This window comes from Ornithorhynchus anatinus, chromosome 5 (genome assembly GCF_004115215.2).
Source record: "Ornithorhynchus anatinus isolate Pmale09 chromosome 5, mOrnAna1.pri.v4, whole genome shotgun sequence".
In the NCBI taxonomy this organism is placed as follows: Eukaryota; Metazoa; Chordata; class Mammalia; order Monotremata; family Ornithorhynchidae; genus Ornithorhynchus; species Ornithorhynchus anatinus.
Genome location: NC_041732.1, coordinates 38,342,777 through 38,359,191, shown reverse-complemented (window position 1 = coordinate 38,359,191; position 16,415 = coordinate 38,342,777). Strand labels below are relative to the sequence as shown.

The 16,415-nt window shown below is 43.0% G+C and overlaps 1 protein-coding gene across 4 annotated transcripts in view; it reads right to left on the bottom strand.

Moving 5' to 3' along the window:
- TACC1 (transforming acidic coiled-coil containing protein 1) overlaps positions 1-16,415 on the bottom strand; it is a 111,931-nt gene that overhangs the window by 82,188 nt on the left and 13,328 nt on the right. Inside the window, exon 1 of one of the 4 annotated variants that reach the window (XM_029064338.2) lies at positions 10,511-10,655. The exons of 2 other annotated variants lie outside the window; for them this stretch is intronic. In XM_029064338.2, coding sequence (XP_028920171.1) covers positions 10,511-10,587 — 77 coding nt within the window. In that variant the 5' untranslated portion in view covers positions 10,588-10,655. Of the gene's footprint in view, positions 1-10,510; positions 10,656-16,415 lie in introns of those variants that run through there. One more of the 4 variants, XM_029064344.2, reaches the window with a different exon arrangement.

Below are 16,415 nucleotides of genomic sequence, written 5' to 3'. Positions count from 1 at the left end.
ACCAAGGCTACAGGCTTGTGAGACAGAAAGGATGGTGGTACCACCTATAGTGCTGGGAAAATGGTGTTTGTTAAATACTTATCAGGCACTGCACTAAGCACTGGGGTAGATGCAAGACAATACAGTCCCTGCCCCACACAGGGCCCACAGGCTTAATCCCCATTTTACAGATGAGGTAACTGAGGCACTGAAAAATTAAGTGACTTGCTCAAGGTCACAGCAGACAAGTGGAAGATCCAGGATTGGAACCCAAGTCTTCTGACTCCCAGGGCTGTGCTTTTTCCACTAGGCCATGCTGCTTCTCCTCAGTTACTATCTGGATTTCTTGATGCTAACTTCACATGTAGTCAAAGTAACATAACATTTTGCAGTTGTTAGGAAAGTGAATCTAAAGGAAAAGTCTGCATAGTGCAGCAAAAGAATTCTCTATTTAAGCCATTCATTTATCCATTCTTCTACAGTAGACATCAGGGTTGGTGGATTGACTATGCTCCAAACAGACCCTGTTGTGGGCTTGAGTAAAGCTAACTGTTCATACTGGATCCCAATTTTAAGGAACTGCCACTGAGAAAAAATACAGTTTGGTGTAGGACTCAGTCTAAGGAACTCGGGGAGAAGGAGAGTTCAAGAAACAGAACTACTTGCTGGTCTTTTATCTATTGTAATTGTCTCCTTTGCTTATCCAGGCATCTTTAGATACTGTGAGGCTGGGACAACAGAAATCAATGGAAATATTTAGTTGTCTCTCCTGCTTCCCAGGTTCAGGCTCAAACTTTATCTTGGTCTTCTTCAGTTCGATGGTTGACTATAGCATTTTGCTAATTCTATACTGTAGTTCATTATAATTGGTGCACCATATGTGTGTGATTCCAGAGTACCTGCATGATGATTAGTGCTCTCACACGTGCACATACACACCCCATATGACTGTTTCATGGTTGTTGCTGCTTATAACCCACTGAATTGCATGAGTTCCCCAGAGGACCACTTTATTTTATAACCCCAGCTTTCTCATCCCAATCCCACATCTCTTTTGTACATATTATCCCTACACTGGGTTCCTTCCCCTACTTTGAGCTATTTGAAGGCAGGGATCGAGTCTACTTAGTCTATTTCCCAAGTGCTTAGTTCAGTGTTCTGCACAATGTAATCTTTCAATAAATGCCACTGATTGAATAGACAGATAGAATAAGGCTGCAACTAATACCCAGTCTGGATATACTCCTTTTGTACTGGGTAAAAGGTATTTTCAACCATGTCTTCAGAGAGCTGCTTGAGAATCTTTTTTTTATGGTATTGGTTAAATACTTTGTGTCAAACACTATTCTAAGAGCTGGGGTAGATACCCGTTAATTAGGTCAGACCCAATCCCTGTCCCACGTGGGACTCATAGTTTAAGTAGGAGGGAGAACAGGTATTTAAACTCATTCATTCATTCATTCAATAGTATTTATTGAGCACTTACTATGTGCAGAGCACTGTACTAAGCACTTGGAATGAACAAGTCGGCAACAGATAGAGACAGTCCCTGCCGTTAGACGGGCTTACAGTCTAATCGGGGGAGACGGACAGACAAGAACAATGGCAATAAACTCCATTTTACAGTTGAGGGAATTGAGGCAAAGAGAAGTTAAGTGACTTGTCTAAGGTCACACAGAAAGCAATTGGCAGAGTCAGTATTAGAACTCAGGTCCTTTGACTACTAACTCTGTGCTGCATCGAGAATCTTGAAAAACTTTTTAAAGCAACCAAACTTGCTCAGTAGCTGCCAAAGTGCAAAGACCCTTTTATGTCAAATGCCTTTGAACTGTGCATAAATACAGAAATCTTGATGTTCCTTCCTGTAGTTGATGAACAATGGAGATCAAATGTACTGAGTCATGTTGCAGTCTAACGCTACACTGTGGTTATGGGAATACATTGCTAAGGACAATCTCTAGTATCAGGCCCAGAAAGATTTTTGTCAACAATGGAGAACAGCCAGGTATCACTATACTTTCTGAAATTAAGTCACTTGCTTTTCCTTTTGAATATGAGGGTGTAGTATTTAAAATGCTATGAGTGTTTTTGTATTCTGTAAGTTGAAGCTGTCTGGCCCAGGGAAAAGAGCATAGGCCTCAGAGTAGGAGATCCTGGGTTCTGAACCCACTTCTCCCACTTGTCTGTTTGACCTTGGACAGTCACTTAACTTCTCTGTGCCTCAGTTACTTCATCTGTAAAATGGTGATTAAGACTGGGAGTCCTATGTGGTACAGGGACTTTGTTCAACCTGATTTTCTTGTATTTACCCGAGCATTTAGTACAGGGCTTGGCACATAGAAAGTGCCTAACAAATACCATTTATTAAAAAAAAAACGAGTTGAAGAGCCTATACAACCATTTGAGCAATACAAAGGAAAAACTTGAGGAACTGAAGATGGTGATTCACAGCTTAAAAACAAAGTACAACAAATATAAAAAAGTAAATATTATTAAGGTGGTTCTATTGACAATAAATCCATGTGAAAAATATAAAAAATCATTCATATACAAAGGGAATATTTGTTTCAGCATTTTAGAAAACTCCACTGTCATGTGCTTTGTCTGAAATGGTGGGGTCCAAAATAGAAATCGCCATAAGTGGGTTGCTGATACAGAAGCTCAAATTCATTTTATTAAATAACTTTTTTCCCTTCACAAGTTCATTCCTATGTAACTTGCCAATCTTCGAAGCACAGTTGGGTACCTTAGCTGTTGCAGTTGAAGGCTGAAATATCAAGGACTCAGTCACAAAACCAGAGGTTAAGGCTTAGAAGATAATAATAGTAACAATAACAACAATAATTGTGGTCTTTGTTGAGTGCTTACTAGGTACCAGGCCCTCTACTAAGCACTTGGACACGGTCCCTGTTCCACATAGGGCTCACAGTCCTATCCCCACTGTACAGATGAGGTAATTGAGACACAAAGAAATGAAGTGACTTGCTCAAGGTCACACAGCAGACAAGTGGCAGAGCGGTATTAGAATCCATGACCTTCTGGCTCTCAGGGCCATACTCTATCCACTACACTATGCTGCTTCTCATAAGCAGGATATTGTTCTGCGTAATTTTCAGCAGCTTCAGCTGCTGTTCAGCATCAATATTTATTGAACACTTCCTGTGTCTGAAGCTCTATACTACCTCTCTGGAGCACATAAAAAAAGGACAAGACAAAGTGTTTGCCCAAGGATGGGAAGCATTGACAGACTCTGAACATTAAGCAATTGCAGGCTCACCTCCCTCCCTTTCTGCCTCACCCCATCCCACCACGACGGATGGAATAATAATAATAATGCTAATGATGGTATTTGTTAAGCACTTACAATGTACCAAACACTGTACTAAGCGCTGGGGTGATAGAAGCAAATCAGATTGAATACAGTCCCTGTCCCATGTGGGGCTCACAGTCTCAAAACCCATTTTACAGATGAGGTAACTGAGGCACAGAGAAGTGAAGTGACTTGCCCTAGGTCACACAGCAGAGCTGGGAATAGAACTCATGACCTTCTGACTCCCAGGCCCATGCTCTATCCACTGCTTCCCCGAGCATGGTCTGTGCACGCTGGGCTAGGTATCAAAGCCAGTGCTGAGACTTCTGGGCCCCTCTTCTCCACCGAGGCCAAGCGAGACATCCAAAAATCACAACCTCACCCCCCAGCAAGGCTTTGGCCCCCACACGCACACACCCACTGTGGCCAATCAAACTTGAACTGTCTTCCCTGGGCACGCTGAAGGAAAGAAAACAGCAGCTGCAGCACGAGGCCTCATATAACTTCCGAAGGCCAGTGGCTTCTATTGTCGTTGCTGTGGCTCTGTCAGTCAGTCAATCATATTTATTTACTGAGCCCTTACTATGTGCAAAGCACTGTACTAAACGCTTGGGAGAACAATAGAGCAATATATAACAGATACATTTCCTGTCCACAATGAGCTTACAGTCGCATCTCAGGGCTACTTTCAATCTTCTTTCATGGTTCCAAATCCACTCAATTAATAAAGTGGAGTCCATACACGAACCACTGTCTTCACAGACTGGGAACCATTTTGGGTGCACCCTTAGGAAGTGGGGATAAAACAAAAGCTTTACCCACATTGGAGGGCTGTGACCTGCTGTTTTGGGATATGACTAGATCTTGCCTAGGCACTGCTTGCTCCTACAGAGTACATGGTGAGTCAGTCAGCAACCATTTATTGAGCTCCTCTGTGGACTGAGGGCTCAGGAGAATACACTGGAGCCAAAAGACATCATCCCTGCCTCCTAGGAGCTTACACTCTAGTAGAGGAGACAAGCTCCAGTGAAGCCGTGGACTCTAAATCACCAGGAAATTCTGCTCCTCTAGCTACAGCTCCCTGTTTTTTTAGAAATTTTGTGTCTTGTGTACATGCCTTGCCCCTTATGGTGTTTCAATATTTTATTGTTTCATTGCTCCCAGTGTGTGTCATAGACACAGGGGTAGTGTAGTTATCACCAACATATTCCTTCCCTGCACTTAGTACAGTTCTTTGCACACAGAAAAATCTTAATAAATACTATCATTACCACTAATACTACTAGTGTACAGACAATGAGAACCATAGCAGGAGGCTTTCCACAATATAGGCACTAATCAAGGAGAACACTTTCTCACAAGGACCTATTGAGTAGCAACAGCCAATGAAGCTATGAAGAAGCAGAGTGCCAGGCAGCAAAGCAAGTGCTAGCACATGATTCTCACACATCCCAGCTATGCCAAGCAGCAAATTCCCTCAGTTAAGCCAACTTTATGCTGTTCAGCTATCCTAGCTGACACCAGTCCAGTCACTTCCTCTGCTTTCACATATTCCCGCAATTCAGAATCCCTCTCGACTAACAGACAACTCCAGATGTTGGGGACTAATGGGACATTTTCAAATATAGCAGCTTGGACCACAGATTGCGAATGCCCCTTAATAAAAGTATATTGGAGAAGCATCGCCATAAATTCATAACGTTGGATGAAACTTCAAGGGGTCAGCTGGTTCACTGCTCTGCTATCATACCTAAACTATGTGGAGCAGTGGATGACTATCCTATCTTATTTTAAATACCTTTATGGAAAAAAAACTCCACAACCCTCCTCATTATTGTATCCCAACTTTAAACAACCTTCAAAGTTCAGAACTATTTCTTTATATCTAATCTAAATCCCATTCATTCTGTTTTAACCCAGGGCTTCTGAAGTTCTTTAGTAAGCTGGAGAATAAGCACTCACTGTATAACCACCTTTAACAGGACTTTTTTTAACAGTATTTAAGTGCTTTCTTTGTGCCAGGCATTGTATTAAGCGCTGGGGTAGATGCAACGTAACCAGGCTGGACACAGTCCATGTCCCTTATGGGGTTCACAGCCTTAATCCCCATTCTACAGATGATATAACTGAGGCACAGAGATGTGAAATGACTTACTCAAGATCACACAGCAGTCACGTGGCAAAGCCAGGATTACAACCCATGTCCTTCTGACTCCCAGGACCATGCTGTATCCACTAGGCCATGCTGCTTCTCATTAAGACTGACATTAAATTGTCCCCTGAGCCCTTTCTTCTCTAGTCTTAATAATTTAGTTATTTTAACCTTTATTCACATCTCATGTTTTCTATCTGTTCAATCAATCAAGAGCATTTTATGAATGCACAGGACATACAAGCCCCTGGGAAAGTACAATAGCAGCAGAACACTCCTTCCCTGCCCTTAAAAGGGACTGAGACATATAAAATTTACAAGCAGTGGGATAAGAAGTTAGAACAAGGAAATAGCAGGTAGTATATGTCAGAGTGAAATAAATGAATAAATAACTAAATATACAAACGTACATAAGTACTGAATATGGGGATACAATATATAAGTGCTTCTTTATGGTTCTTCTCTGCATGCTATGCTTAAGATGTACTTCAAAAAAAATCTGCATCAGCACAGTGACTTGGGCTGGTGAGAGCTTAATCAATGCTAGTTTGATGATATTGATGAAAATATAAGTAGGGGGTACTTGAAGGTGAGACTTTTAAAATATTCCTTGGCCTCTTCATCATCATCATCATCAGTGGTATTTACTGAGTGCTTACTATGTGCAGGGCACAGTACTAAGTGGTCCAGAGTTGACAGACTTGTTCTCTGCCCACAACAAGCTTACAGGTTAGGGTAGGGAAAGGACAGACAATAATATAAATAAATAATTCTTGGGTTTCTGGAATTTGGTGTCCTGGGGATCACTACCTCATTCTTTGAGCAGAGAAGAGTCTACAAAAGGATCAGAATCTGAAAGCAAGTCTCTTCTTCTCTTTTAGGGCATTAGCTCTCACTGGATTTCCCTTCACTTTCTAACAATGCTTACCTGCTGTTTAAAAAGAATGGATTACTCTAATTCAGTTTTCATAAGGGTTTATGACAAAGAGAAAGTGAAAACTGGGAAAGTTTATCCTAGCTGGTTTGCTGTTATTTAGTATTTTCCATTCCAATGCAAACAAAGACTGACAACAGGTGCACATCCTGTATTCATGGCACAGATGCTTAAATACTATCTACATAAACTCAGTTTATACATATATGTGAAATAAATTCCCTCTTCCTTTTTTTTTTGTCCTTCACGGCCCTTCCACAAAACTCCTCCTTCCAGGAAACATTTCCTGGTCTTCCATTAACAACCCTAAATTCAAATGGAAGAAGCAACTTGGCCTAGTAGCAAGAGCACAGGCTTGGGAGTCAGAGGTTGTGGGTTCTAATTCCAGCTTTGCCACTTGTCTGCTGTGTGACCTTGGGCAAGTCACGTAACTTCTCTGTGCCTCAGTTACATTATCTGTAAAATGTGGATTGAGATTGTGAGCCCCATATGGGACAACCTTATTACCTTGTATTTACCCCAGGGCATACAACAGTGCTTGGCACATAGTAAGCGCTAATCAAATATGAATATTATTATTCCAAAACTGAAGCTATCCCACTAGCCCAAGCATTTTCTCATCCCATTGCTATATTCGTAATCTGGTTTTAATCTGGATCCCAAGGCTACTTCCTGGGTGGTTAATATCTACTGCTTTCAGTTTCACCCATATGCCTCACATGTTGTTTCTCAAAAGGAGAGAGGAAAGAAATAGTTATTTAATTCATGAACTGCTTGCTGTATCTCTTTAGTTGGTAAGGTTTTAGACAGCCAGGGTTGGATCTTTGGAATTATTATACTACTAGAGGACACTAAAACATTCTGACTTCAATTTTTACTGTAGACTTAGATCATAGTTTAATTGCTCAGTCTCTCACAGGAGTGTCTGAAAACACAACACTACAAAAGTTAACAATGGACTTAGCTAAGTATCATGCTTCTGTATAGGCACACTTCCTGATCATCAGGGTTATCCGGGCATTCCATATGGTTTAACAGGATATCTGCCTTTGCCTAAGAGATATTATGGGATCTTTTCCCTTTTCTGGGAATTGAACCTCATAGTTTAGAGTATATGCACAACCCCTTATTTATTGAGGTTTTTGGTCTCCCACTGTCTCACCATTATGTCCTATGTCTAAAGAACTTTATTTTGGTTTCATTTTGGTTTTTATTTTTTTGTAGAGGTAATTACTGTGAGGTCAGAGATAACTCCAGTACTCAAGGGGTGGCCATGGTGATTGTTCAGGTAATCTGCAATACTGATTATGTGGATTTCCTAGAATTCCTCTACATCTACTCCTGATGAAGAAAGTATTAAATATCAATTGTAAGAAAACATTATGACCTCATAAGAATTTATAAATCTATTGCTGAGACCTTGCGTAGATTATCAGGGATCAAAGTCACGTAATGGAGAAAAAATTTCTCACTCTATAACAATAACTAGCCTCATTGTCCATTCTCAAATCCTTCCATCCCCCAACCTCATTTCTAATTTCTAGACTGACAAATTTTTCAATATGATCACATTGAAGTCAATTTTTTTTCAAGAATGACAAATTAACCTTGTCACTTCAGAGGGGTGAAGGTGGTTATCCACTTTTGGGATCTCAATTTAATACAGTTTACTGATCTGGAAGCTGACTGTGGGTTACGCTATTTAGGTTTAATAATTAAAGTCTCCCTGGAAGATTTGCCGAGAGCAACTGGTAAATGACACATGTACTGGATAAATGTAAAGAGAAATGTGAAAAATAGCCTGAGAAAAGCTGTCCTTAATAGAGAAGGCTAAGATTACGTAACTGGTTTAACTGTTACTGAAAGGATGATTGTTAACTGCGTAGCAATTTCTGATTCATAGAGCATCATGCTGAGGGGGGTGGTCTACAAAAGCTTCCTTAAAAAGCTAAACATCGTGAAAGCAATTAGCCACATCAAGAGATGTCAAAGTCTTTTCCTTTAAAAATCTGAGACAACACTGCTTAGAAGGATTTTGCTCTCAAAAAATATTGTATTGCTAAGTCATAAGTTTGACATATTTCCGTTCTTTTCCCCCAGGACACACAAATTTTTCCAATAAAAGTTCAAGGATGAGTCATTTGTTCAATCAAACTACAATGCCTAAAGAGCATGGAGTGTTTGAGGTTACAGAAAAGTCCTACTAAACTCAGATCTACCAAAAAAAAAATCCTTATCTAGTCATCCTTGTCCCTTTTAATTTCCGATAGTGATTTCCACTCAAGCTAAGGTTCTTTTAATATAAATTTGTTTTCCTTGTTTTTAATTATATCAACTGTCTTTTACTTACAGATGGTAACACAGAAGTAGCTACATATTTCAACATAAGCTGAAAATAGAGAGAATTGCTTCGGAGTAACATTTTATTTCCCGAGATAATCATGATGTCATTCAAAAGGTCAGAACAGGGAGTTCTTGCAGAATGCAAACCTACAGTAGCAATATTCTGGGATCTTGAAAAATAGCTCCATGAAAGGGAACACTTCTAAAAGCTGTCATTTTATAGACAAAATTCCCTTTCTGGTCTAAATCCCCATACCCAAAGATTTTCTCTATTATGCTTTAAATCTTATAATGAAACATACTGTTCTTTACAATGACAGTGTGCCTTTGATTCTGCTTGCCCATGCCCTTGAAGAGGAAGAAAAAAAAAGATCGGGGACATAAAAATATCTCCTGCAAATCAGCCAAAGCTATCTGACTCATTAGGGAAACTGCAATGCTGAAGGATTAGGATCCTTGACCATAATAAACATCACTATCACCATCAACATATTTACTGAGCGCCTGTGAGCACGGAACTGTACTAACCCCCTTCCTCCACCCAATAAAGCAATGGTTTCAAAGATAGCACTAGATCAATTATTGGTATTTATTGAGCGCTTACTAGGTGCAGAACACTGTACTAAGCGCCTAGGTGTCCACTCTAACAGAATTGGTGGATACGTTCTCATGTCCAAGCAGTGAAAGCAGAAGCCCATCAGCCAACAGAGGAGATCATGAGTCGCAATTTTTTGTTTCTTAGCTCGGAGACATCCAGAACCACAAAGTTGCTGCTGACGTCTTTTGCGAGCCTGACCCTCCGGGGAGGAACCTTCGCCCACATTCGATTCCTAGGCCAATCGGGCGGCTCCCTGCGGGGGACTGATGCATCAATCAATCAATCATCAATCAATCATCAATCAATCGTATTTCTTTGGCCCTTACTGGATGCAGAGCATTGGCCTGAGCGCTTGGGGGAGTGCGCTATAATAATAATACTTATAGCATTTGTTAAGCACTTACTCTGTGCCAAGCGGTATAATAATAATTCATTCATTCATTCAATCGTATTTATTGAGCGCTTACTGTGTGCAGAGCACTGCACTAATAATAATAATTATAGCATTTTTTAAGGGCTTACTCTGTGCCAAGCACTGTTCTAAGCGGGGGGTAGATACAAGGTAATCAGGTTGTCCCACCTGGAGCTCATAGCCCATTTTCCAGATGAGGTAACTAAGGCACAGAGAAGTCAAGTAGCTTGCCCAAGGTCACACAGCAGACACCGTGCCCGGCGCCCAACGAGCCAAGAGGGGCAGACGGACATTAATAGAAATAAAGAAATCGGGGACGTGGCATGGACGAAAAGCAGCGTGGCTCGGTGGCAAGAGCCCGGGCATGAGAGTCAGAGGTCGTGGGTTCTAATTCCGACTCCGCCACTTATCAACTGGGTGACCTTGGGTAAATTGCTTCGCTTCTCTGTGCCTCAGTGACCCCATATGGAAAATGGGGATAAAGACTGGGAGCCCCAAGTGGGACAACCTGGTGACCTTGTATCTCCCCCAGCGCTTAGAACAGTGCTTGGACCAGAGTAAGCGCTTAACAAATACCAACGTTATTATTAGTAGTAAGGGCCGGGGGGGACTTTGGCCACGCAGGTCTCGATTCATTCATCCAATCGTATTTATTGAGCATTTACTCTGTGCAGAGCACTGTACTAAGCGCTTGGCATGTACAATTCGGCACCAGATAAAGACCATCCCTGCCCAGCGATGGGGTCACCGTCACAGATCGATAGAAACGGCTTTGGACTCACATGGTCTCCCTCGGTCTCTGGGGCTTCTCCCCAGCTGGTTCTTTGAGTTTCTGGCTCTGGGATTGGGAACCTCCCATCTTCCCCCTAACTTATTGCTGGAGCGGCTTCTCCCGCAGGGGACGCGAAGCATCCCGCACTGTCCGGACCGGCCGGGAAGGGGAGGAGGAGCAGGAGGAGGCAGGAGGAGGGAGGAGGAGCAGGAGGAGGAGCAGGAGGAGGGGAGGGAGGAGGAGGGTGGAGGGAGGAGGAGGAGGAGGATGCCGGTCCCCATGACAACTTCTCAGCCAATGGCAGGGCTCAGCTCCGGGAGGAGGAGCAGGAGGAGGAGGCTGGTCCCCATGACAACCTCTCAGCCAATGGCAGGGCTCAGCTCCGGCCACCGCCCGTCGGAGGGGCGGAGCTGGAGGGAGTCGGGCGGACTCAACCAACCCCCGCGGGGGGGAGGCCTGGGAGGGGAGCAGCTCCCGTCTCATCGAAAGGAGCGGCTCCTTTTCCCCCGGAGGAGCCGATGAATTTCCTCGAAACTACAAAATGGGAGGCAGCAAGTCTCTTTTGCGTGGACCCCTCTGGAAGAGGCTGGCTCTGCGGCTGACAGAATGAGGCCTCCCCCTGGCATGGGGTTGGGCTCTTCCAGTCGGTCGCCCCGCCCTCTCCTGCGGCTCCTGCAGCGCCTATCGCGGACGAGTCATTCATAATTACAATAATTTGGTATTTCATTCATTCATTCCATAGTATTTATTGAGCGCTTACTATGTGCAGAGCACTGTACTAAGCGCTTAGAATGTACAGTTCGGCGACAGAGATGATCCCTGCCCAATGACAGGCTCACATTTGTTAAGCACTTACTATAATAATAATAATGTTGGTATTTGCTAAACGCTTACTATGTGTAGAGCACTGTTCTAAGCGCTGGGGTAGATACAGGGTCATCAGGTTGTCTCACATGAGGCTCACAGTCTTGATCCCCATTTTACAGATGAGGTCACTGAGGCACAGAGAAGTTAAGTGACTTGCCCACAGTCACACAGCTGACAAGTGGCGGAGCCGGGATTCGAACCCATGACCTCTGACTCCCAACCCAGGCTCTTTCCACTGAGCCACGCTGCTTCTCTATGTGCCAAGCACTGTTCTAAACTCTGGGTAGCTACATGGTCATCGTGGGCGAGCCATTTATAATAATAATTTGGTATTTCATTCATTCAATAGTATTTATTGAGCACTTACTATGTGCAGAGCACTGTACTAAGCGCTTGGAATGTACAATTCAGCAACAGAGACAATCCCTGCCCAATGACGGGCTCACTTTTACTAAGCACTTACTATGTGCCATGCACTGTTCTAAACGCTGGCTGGAGGCAAGGTCATCAGGTTGTCCCACGTGGGGTGGCTCCCTGCAGGGGACTGATCCTTCCATCAATCAATCATCAGTCATCAATTAGTCATATTTCCTGAGCCCTTAAGAGGCTCAAGAATCCCCATTTTAATCTCCATTTTAATCCCCATTTTCCAGATGAGGTCACTGAGGCCCAGGGAAGTGGAAGTGACTTGCCCAAATTCACACAGCTGACAAGTGGCAGAGGCGGGATTAGAACCCACAACCTCTGACTCCCAAGCCCATGTTCTTTCCACTGAGCTACGCTACTTCCCTCTTTCATTCATTCAGTAGTATTTACTGAGCGCTTACTATGTGTAGAGCACTGTACTAAGTGCTTGGAAGGTACAATTTGGCAACCGAAAGAATCTGGCTCACAACATCCAAGCTGGGGGCCAAGGAGGGCGAGCGGGGCAGGGCAGACTGGTTAAGATGAAGGAGCGGGCACTGAAGGTGGCCCAAGGGCCACCAAGTGCTCACTCCCTGTCGAGGAAAGAGGCCGATCAGTCAGCCAATCATATTTATTGAGCACTTACTGTGTGCAGAGCACTGTGCGAAGCACGTGTGAGTGTATGAGACAACAACAGCATAATAATGACGGTATTTGTTAAACGCTTACTATGTGCCAAGTGCTGTTCTAAGCTCGGGAATAATAATGATGGGATTTGTTAAGTGCTTCCTATGTGCCAAGCACTGTTCTAAGCGCTGGGGTAGAGACAAGGTAATCAGATTGTCCCACGTGGGGCTCACGGTCTTAATCCCCATTTTACAGATGAGGTAACTGGGGCACAGAAAACTTAAGTGACTTGCCCAAAGTCACACAGTTGATAAGCAGTGGAGTTGGGATTATAACCCATGACCTCTGACTCCCAAACCCGTGCTCATTCCACTAAGCCAACTCAGACACATTCCCTGCCCACCACGAGCTTACAGACTAGAAGGGGAGACAGACATTAATATAAATAAATAAATTACAGATCTGAACATAAGTGATGAGCTCAGGGACATTCCATGGACAGGGAATGTGTCTGAGGTTATAGTGTACTCTCCCAAGCGCTTAGTACTTTCCCAAGCACTTAGTACAATTCTGTCCCAAGCGCTTAGTACAATGCTTTGCACATAGTGAGCACTCAATAAATACAATTGAATGAGTGAATAAATGAATGATGTGGGGCCTGGGAAGGCTTAGTTAATGGATACACTGCCTGTTGATTTTGAGCCCCTCTAGTACAGAATGAAACAGCTCCCTCTCCAAATCTGAGACATGTGGAATCCAAGTAAAACTTCTGGTGCTTTTTTTTTCATGGTATTTGTTAAACACTTACTATGTACCAGGCACTGTACTAAGATAATCAGGTTGGACACAGTCCGTGTCCCACATACAGCTCATAGTCTTAATCCTGATTTTACAGATGAGGTAACTGAGGCACAGAGAAATTAAGCGATTTGCCAAAGGTCACAACAGACAAGTGGCAGAGGGGATTAAAACCCCAGTCCCCTGACTCCCAGGCCCACGCTCATTCCACTAAACCATGCTGCTTCTTTCCCTTACTAAACTGTGGGTTTATCGTCTTTGAGCTGAGACCAATGAAGAAAAACAAGAATACTGGGTGGGCAATTTCTACCTATTGCTCCCAGTCTCTTTCCCCTCCCCTTCCCACCCCAAAAGAAAAAAATATTTCATCTGGGCCTAGCCCATGTTTTGGGATAATAACTGTGGTGGTATTTGTTATGCACTTACTATGTGCCAAGTACTGTACTAAGCCCTAGAGTACTCACTATGTAAGTAAATTGGACACAGATGCATTTAGCTATAGAAAATTGAGGGTGCTCATTAAATATTCCAAAGCAACCACTCATGAGACTTTGGAGAATGCCCATGTGGTGTCAATTATCACCCAGTCAAGTTGACTCCTGGCAGATGACAAAAAGAAAAGTCTCTAGGGACTGAGAGAACATCTCAATCTTAATCCCCATTTTACAGATGAGGTAACTGGGGCACAGAGAACTTAAGTGACTTGCCAAGATTCTTTGCACCTTTTGTCCAGAATCCTTTGGCATCTGCTGAAGTGTCATTGATAAGGTAAACAATTCTTGTCAGTGCTGCATTCCCTGCAGAGGAATGCCTAGCCTCTCCCTGTGAGAAAACTCTTTATTCTCAGTGGGATGTCTGAGAAGAAAATACAGGCAGTGGAGTAGAAAGTGCAGTGAAAACAGAAATGATTTCCTCTGGGAACTTCAGTTCTACTTCTGTTAAAAATCATTTGTATCCTGCTCAATGAGGTTTATACCGGAGGTCCCAGAACTAAACTCCCTAGATCTCTGCAGGGTTGGGTAGAGAGGAAACATAGGGCTTGGGATAATAATAATAATAATGTTGGTATTTGTTAAGCGCTTACTATGTGCCGAGCACTGTTCTAAGCGCTGGGGTAGACATAGGGGAATCAGGTTGTCCCACGTGGGGCTCACAGTCTTAATCCCCATTTTACAGATGAGGGAACTGAGACACAGAGAAGTTAAGTGACTTGCCCACAGTCACACAGCCGACAAGTGGCAGAGCTGGGATTCGAACTCATGAGCCCTGACTCCAAAGCCCATGCTCTTTCCACTGAGCCACGCTCCTTCTCAATAAGGATAAGGTTCTATTACTGTCAGAAAGAGAAATCCCAGGAAACCTTGGATACCAACATTATTCATACTTGGAACTTAAGTGGTTAGTTTAAAGAAAAACATTCAAACCCAGAACTGTTCAAGATGGTTTGTGGAGCACTTGCTCCTACTTAGATATGCATTTACTGTGCAGCAAGCTCTGGGATAGATTCAGTGGTTCAGTGGAAAGAGCCCAGGCTGGGGAATCAGAGAACGTGGGTTCTAATCCTGGCTCTACCACTTGACTACTGTGTGACCTTGGGCAACCCACTTAACTTCTATGTGCCTCAGTTACCTCATCTGTAAAATGGGGATTGAGACTGTGAGCCCCATGAGGGATAACCTGACTACCATGTAACTACCCCAGCACTTAGAACAGTGCTTGGCACATAGAAAGTGCTTAACAAATACCATAATTATTGTTATTCAGGATAATCACACACATATCCTGTCCCATGCAGGACTCACAGACTAAGAGTTAGGAGGAGCAGGTATTCCCATTTTACAGATGGGGAAACTGAGGCCCATAGAGGTTGTGGGCCAGTGCAGTGGCAGAGCTGAGAGTAGAACCCAGGTCTCCTAAATCCCAGTCCCATGTTTCTTCCACTAGATCATGTTGCCTCTGTGTTGCAAAAAAAAATAGGCAATGTCTGACCTTGTGACTTCTTCCTGCTTTCCAACTCATAATAATTCTGTGATCTCTCCTTTTTGGTAAGAAGAGAACTTTGAACACTTAAAGCTGTCCAAGCACCCAGAGTTAAAATAAGGCAATTGACTGTAAACTCATTGTGGGCAGGGACTGTATGTGTTATTATATTGTAATCTTCCAAGCACTTAGTACAGTGCTCTGCACACAGTAAGCACTCAATGAATACGATTGATTGATCACTAAGGGACACATCCCTTTGATTCATCCCCTAAAGAAAGTTTGAAAAGTGGTTAAGTAGCGAGAAAAATAGGCAATGTCTGACCTTGTGACTTCTTCCTGCTTTCCAACTCATAATAATTCTGTGATCTCTCCTTTTTGGTAAGAAGAGAACTTTGAACACTTAAAGCTGTCCAAGCACCCAGAGTTAAAATAAGGCAATTGACTGTAAACTCATTGTGGGCAGGGACTGTATGTGTTATATTATTATATTGTAATCTTCCAAGCACTTAGTACAGTGCTCTGCACACAGTAAGCACTCAATGAATACGATTGATTGATCACTAAGGGACACATCCCTTTGATTCATCCCCTAAAGAAAGTTTGAAAAGTGGTTAAGTAGCGAGACATAAGGTGAGATGAAGCTTGTACTATAGAAGACTTGTGAATTCTAGGATTTTGGAGCAAGTTGTGTGGACACTTCTGAGCAACCCCATAGCACTGTTTTATGCAGCAGGTTGTGCTAGTCTGGGTTCATGGAACTTCCCTAACTAAACCCTCTTCTCTCTTCTGTGTCACCCTTGCACTTATATTTGCACCTTTATTTACCCCTCCTTCAGCCCCACAGCACCATGTACATATCTGTAATGTATTTATTTATATTAATATCTGTTTCCCTCTCTAGCTTGTTATGGGCAGGGAATGTGTCTGAACTCTGTTATAGTATACTCTCCCAAGCTCTTAATACAGTGCTCTGCACATAGTAAAGTGCTCTTAAGATTGATTGATTGAACTTCCTGAAGTTGAATTGCCTTGCCTTTGTTGTCCTGCCTCGAGGTGATAAATAATTGACTTTCCAAACAAGCAAATGCCTTTCTAACTGCTTATTATCAGGGACCTGTGAATGCATAAGTACAGTGCTAAGTGCTTAGTACAGTGCTCTATACATAGTAAGCACTCAAAAAATACCATAGATTGATGGCCCTCCCAGCCCCAAAATTTGGATCTTGGCAGGCAAA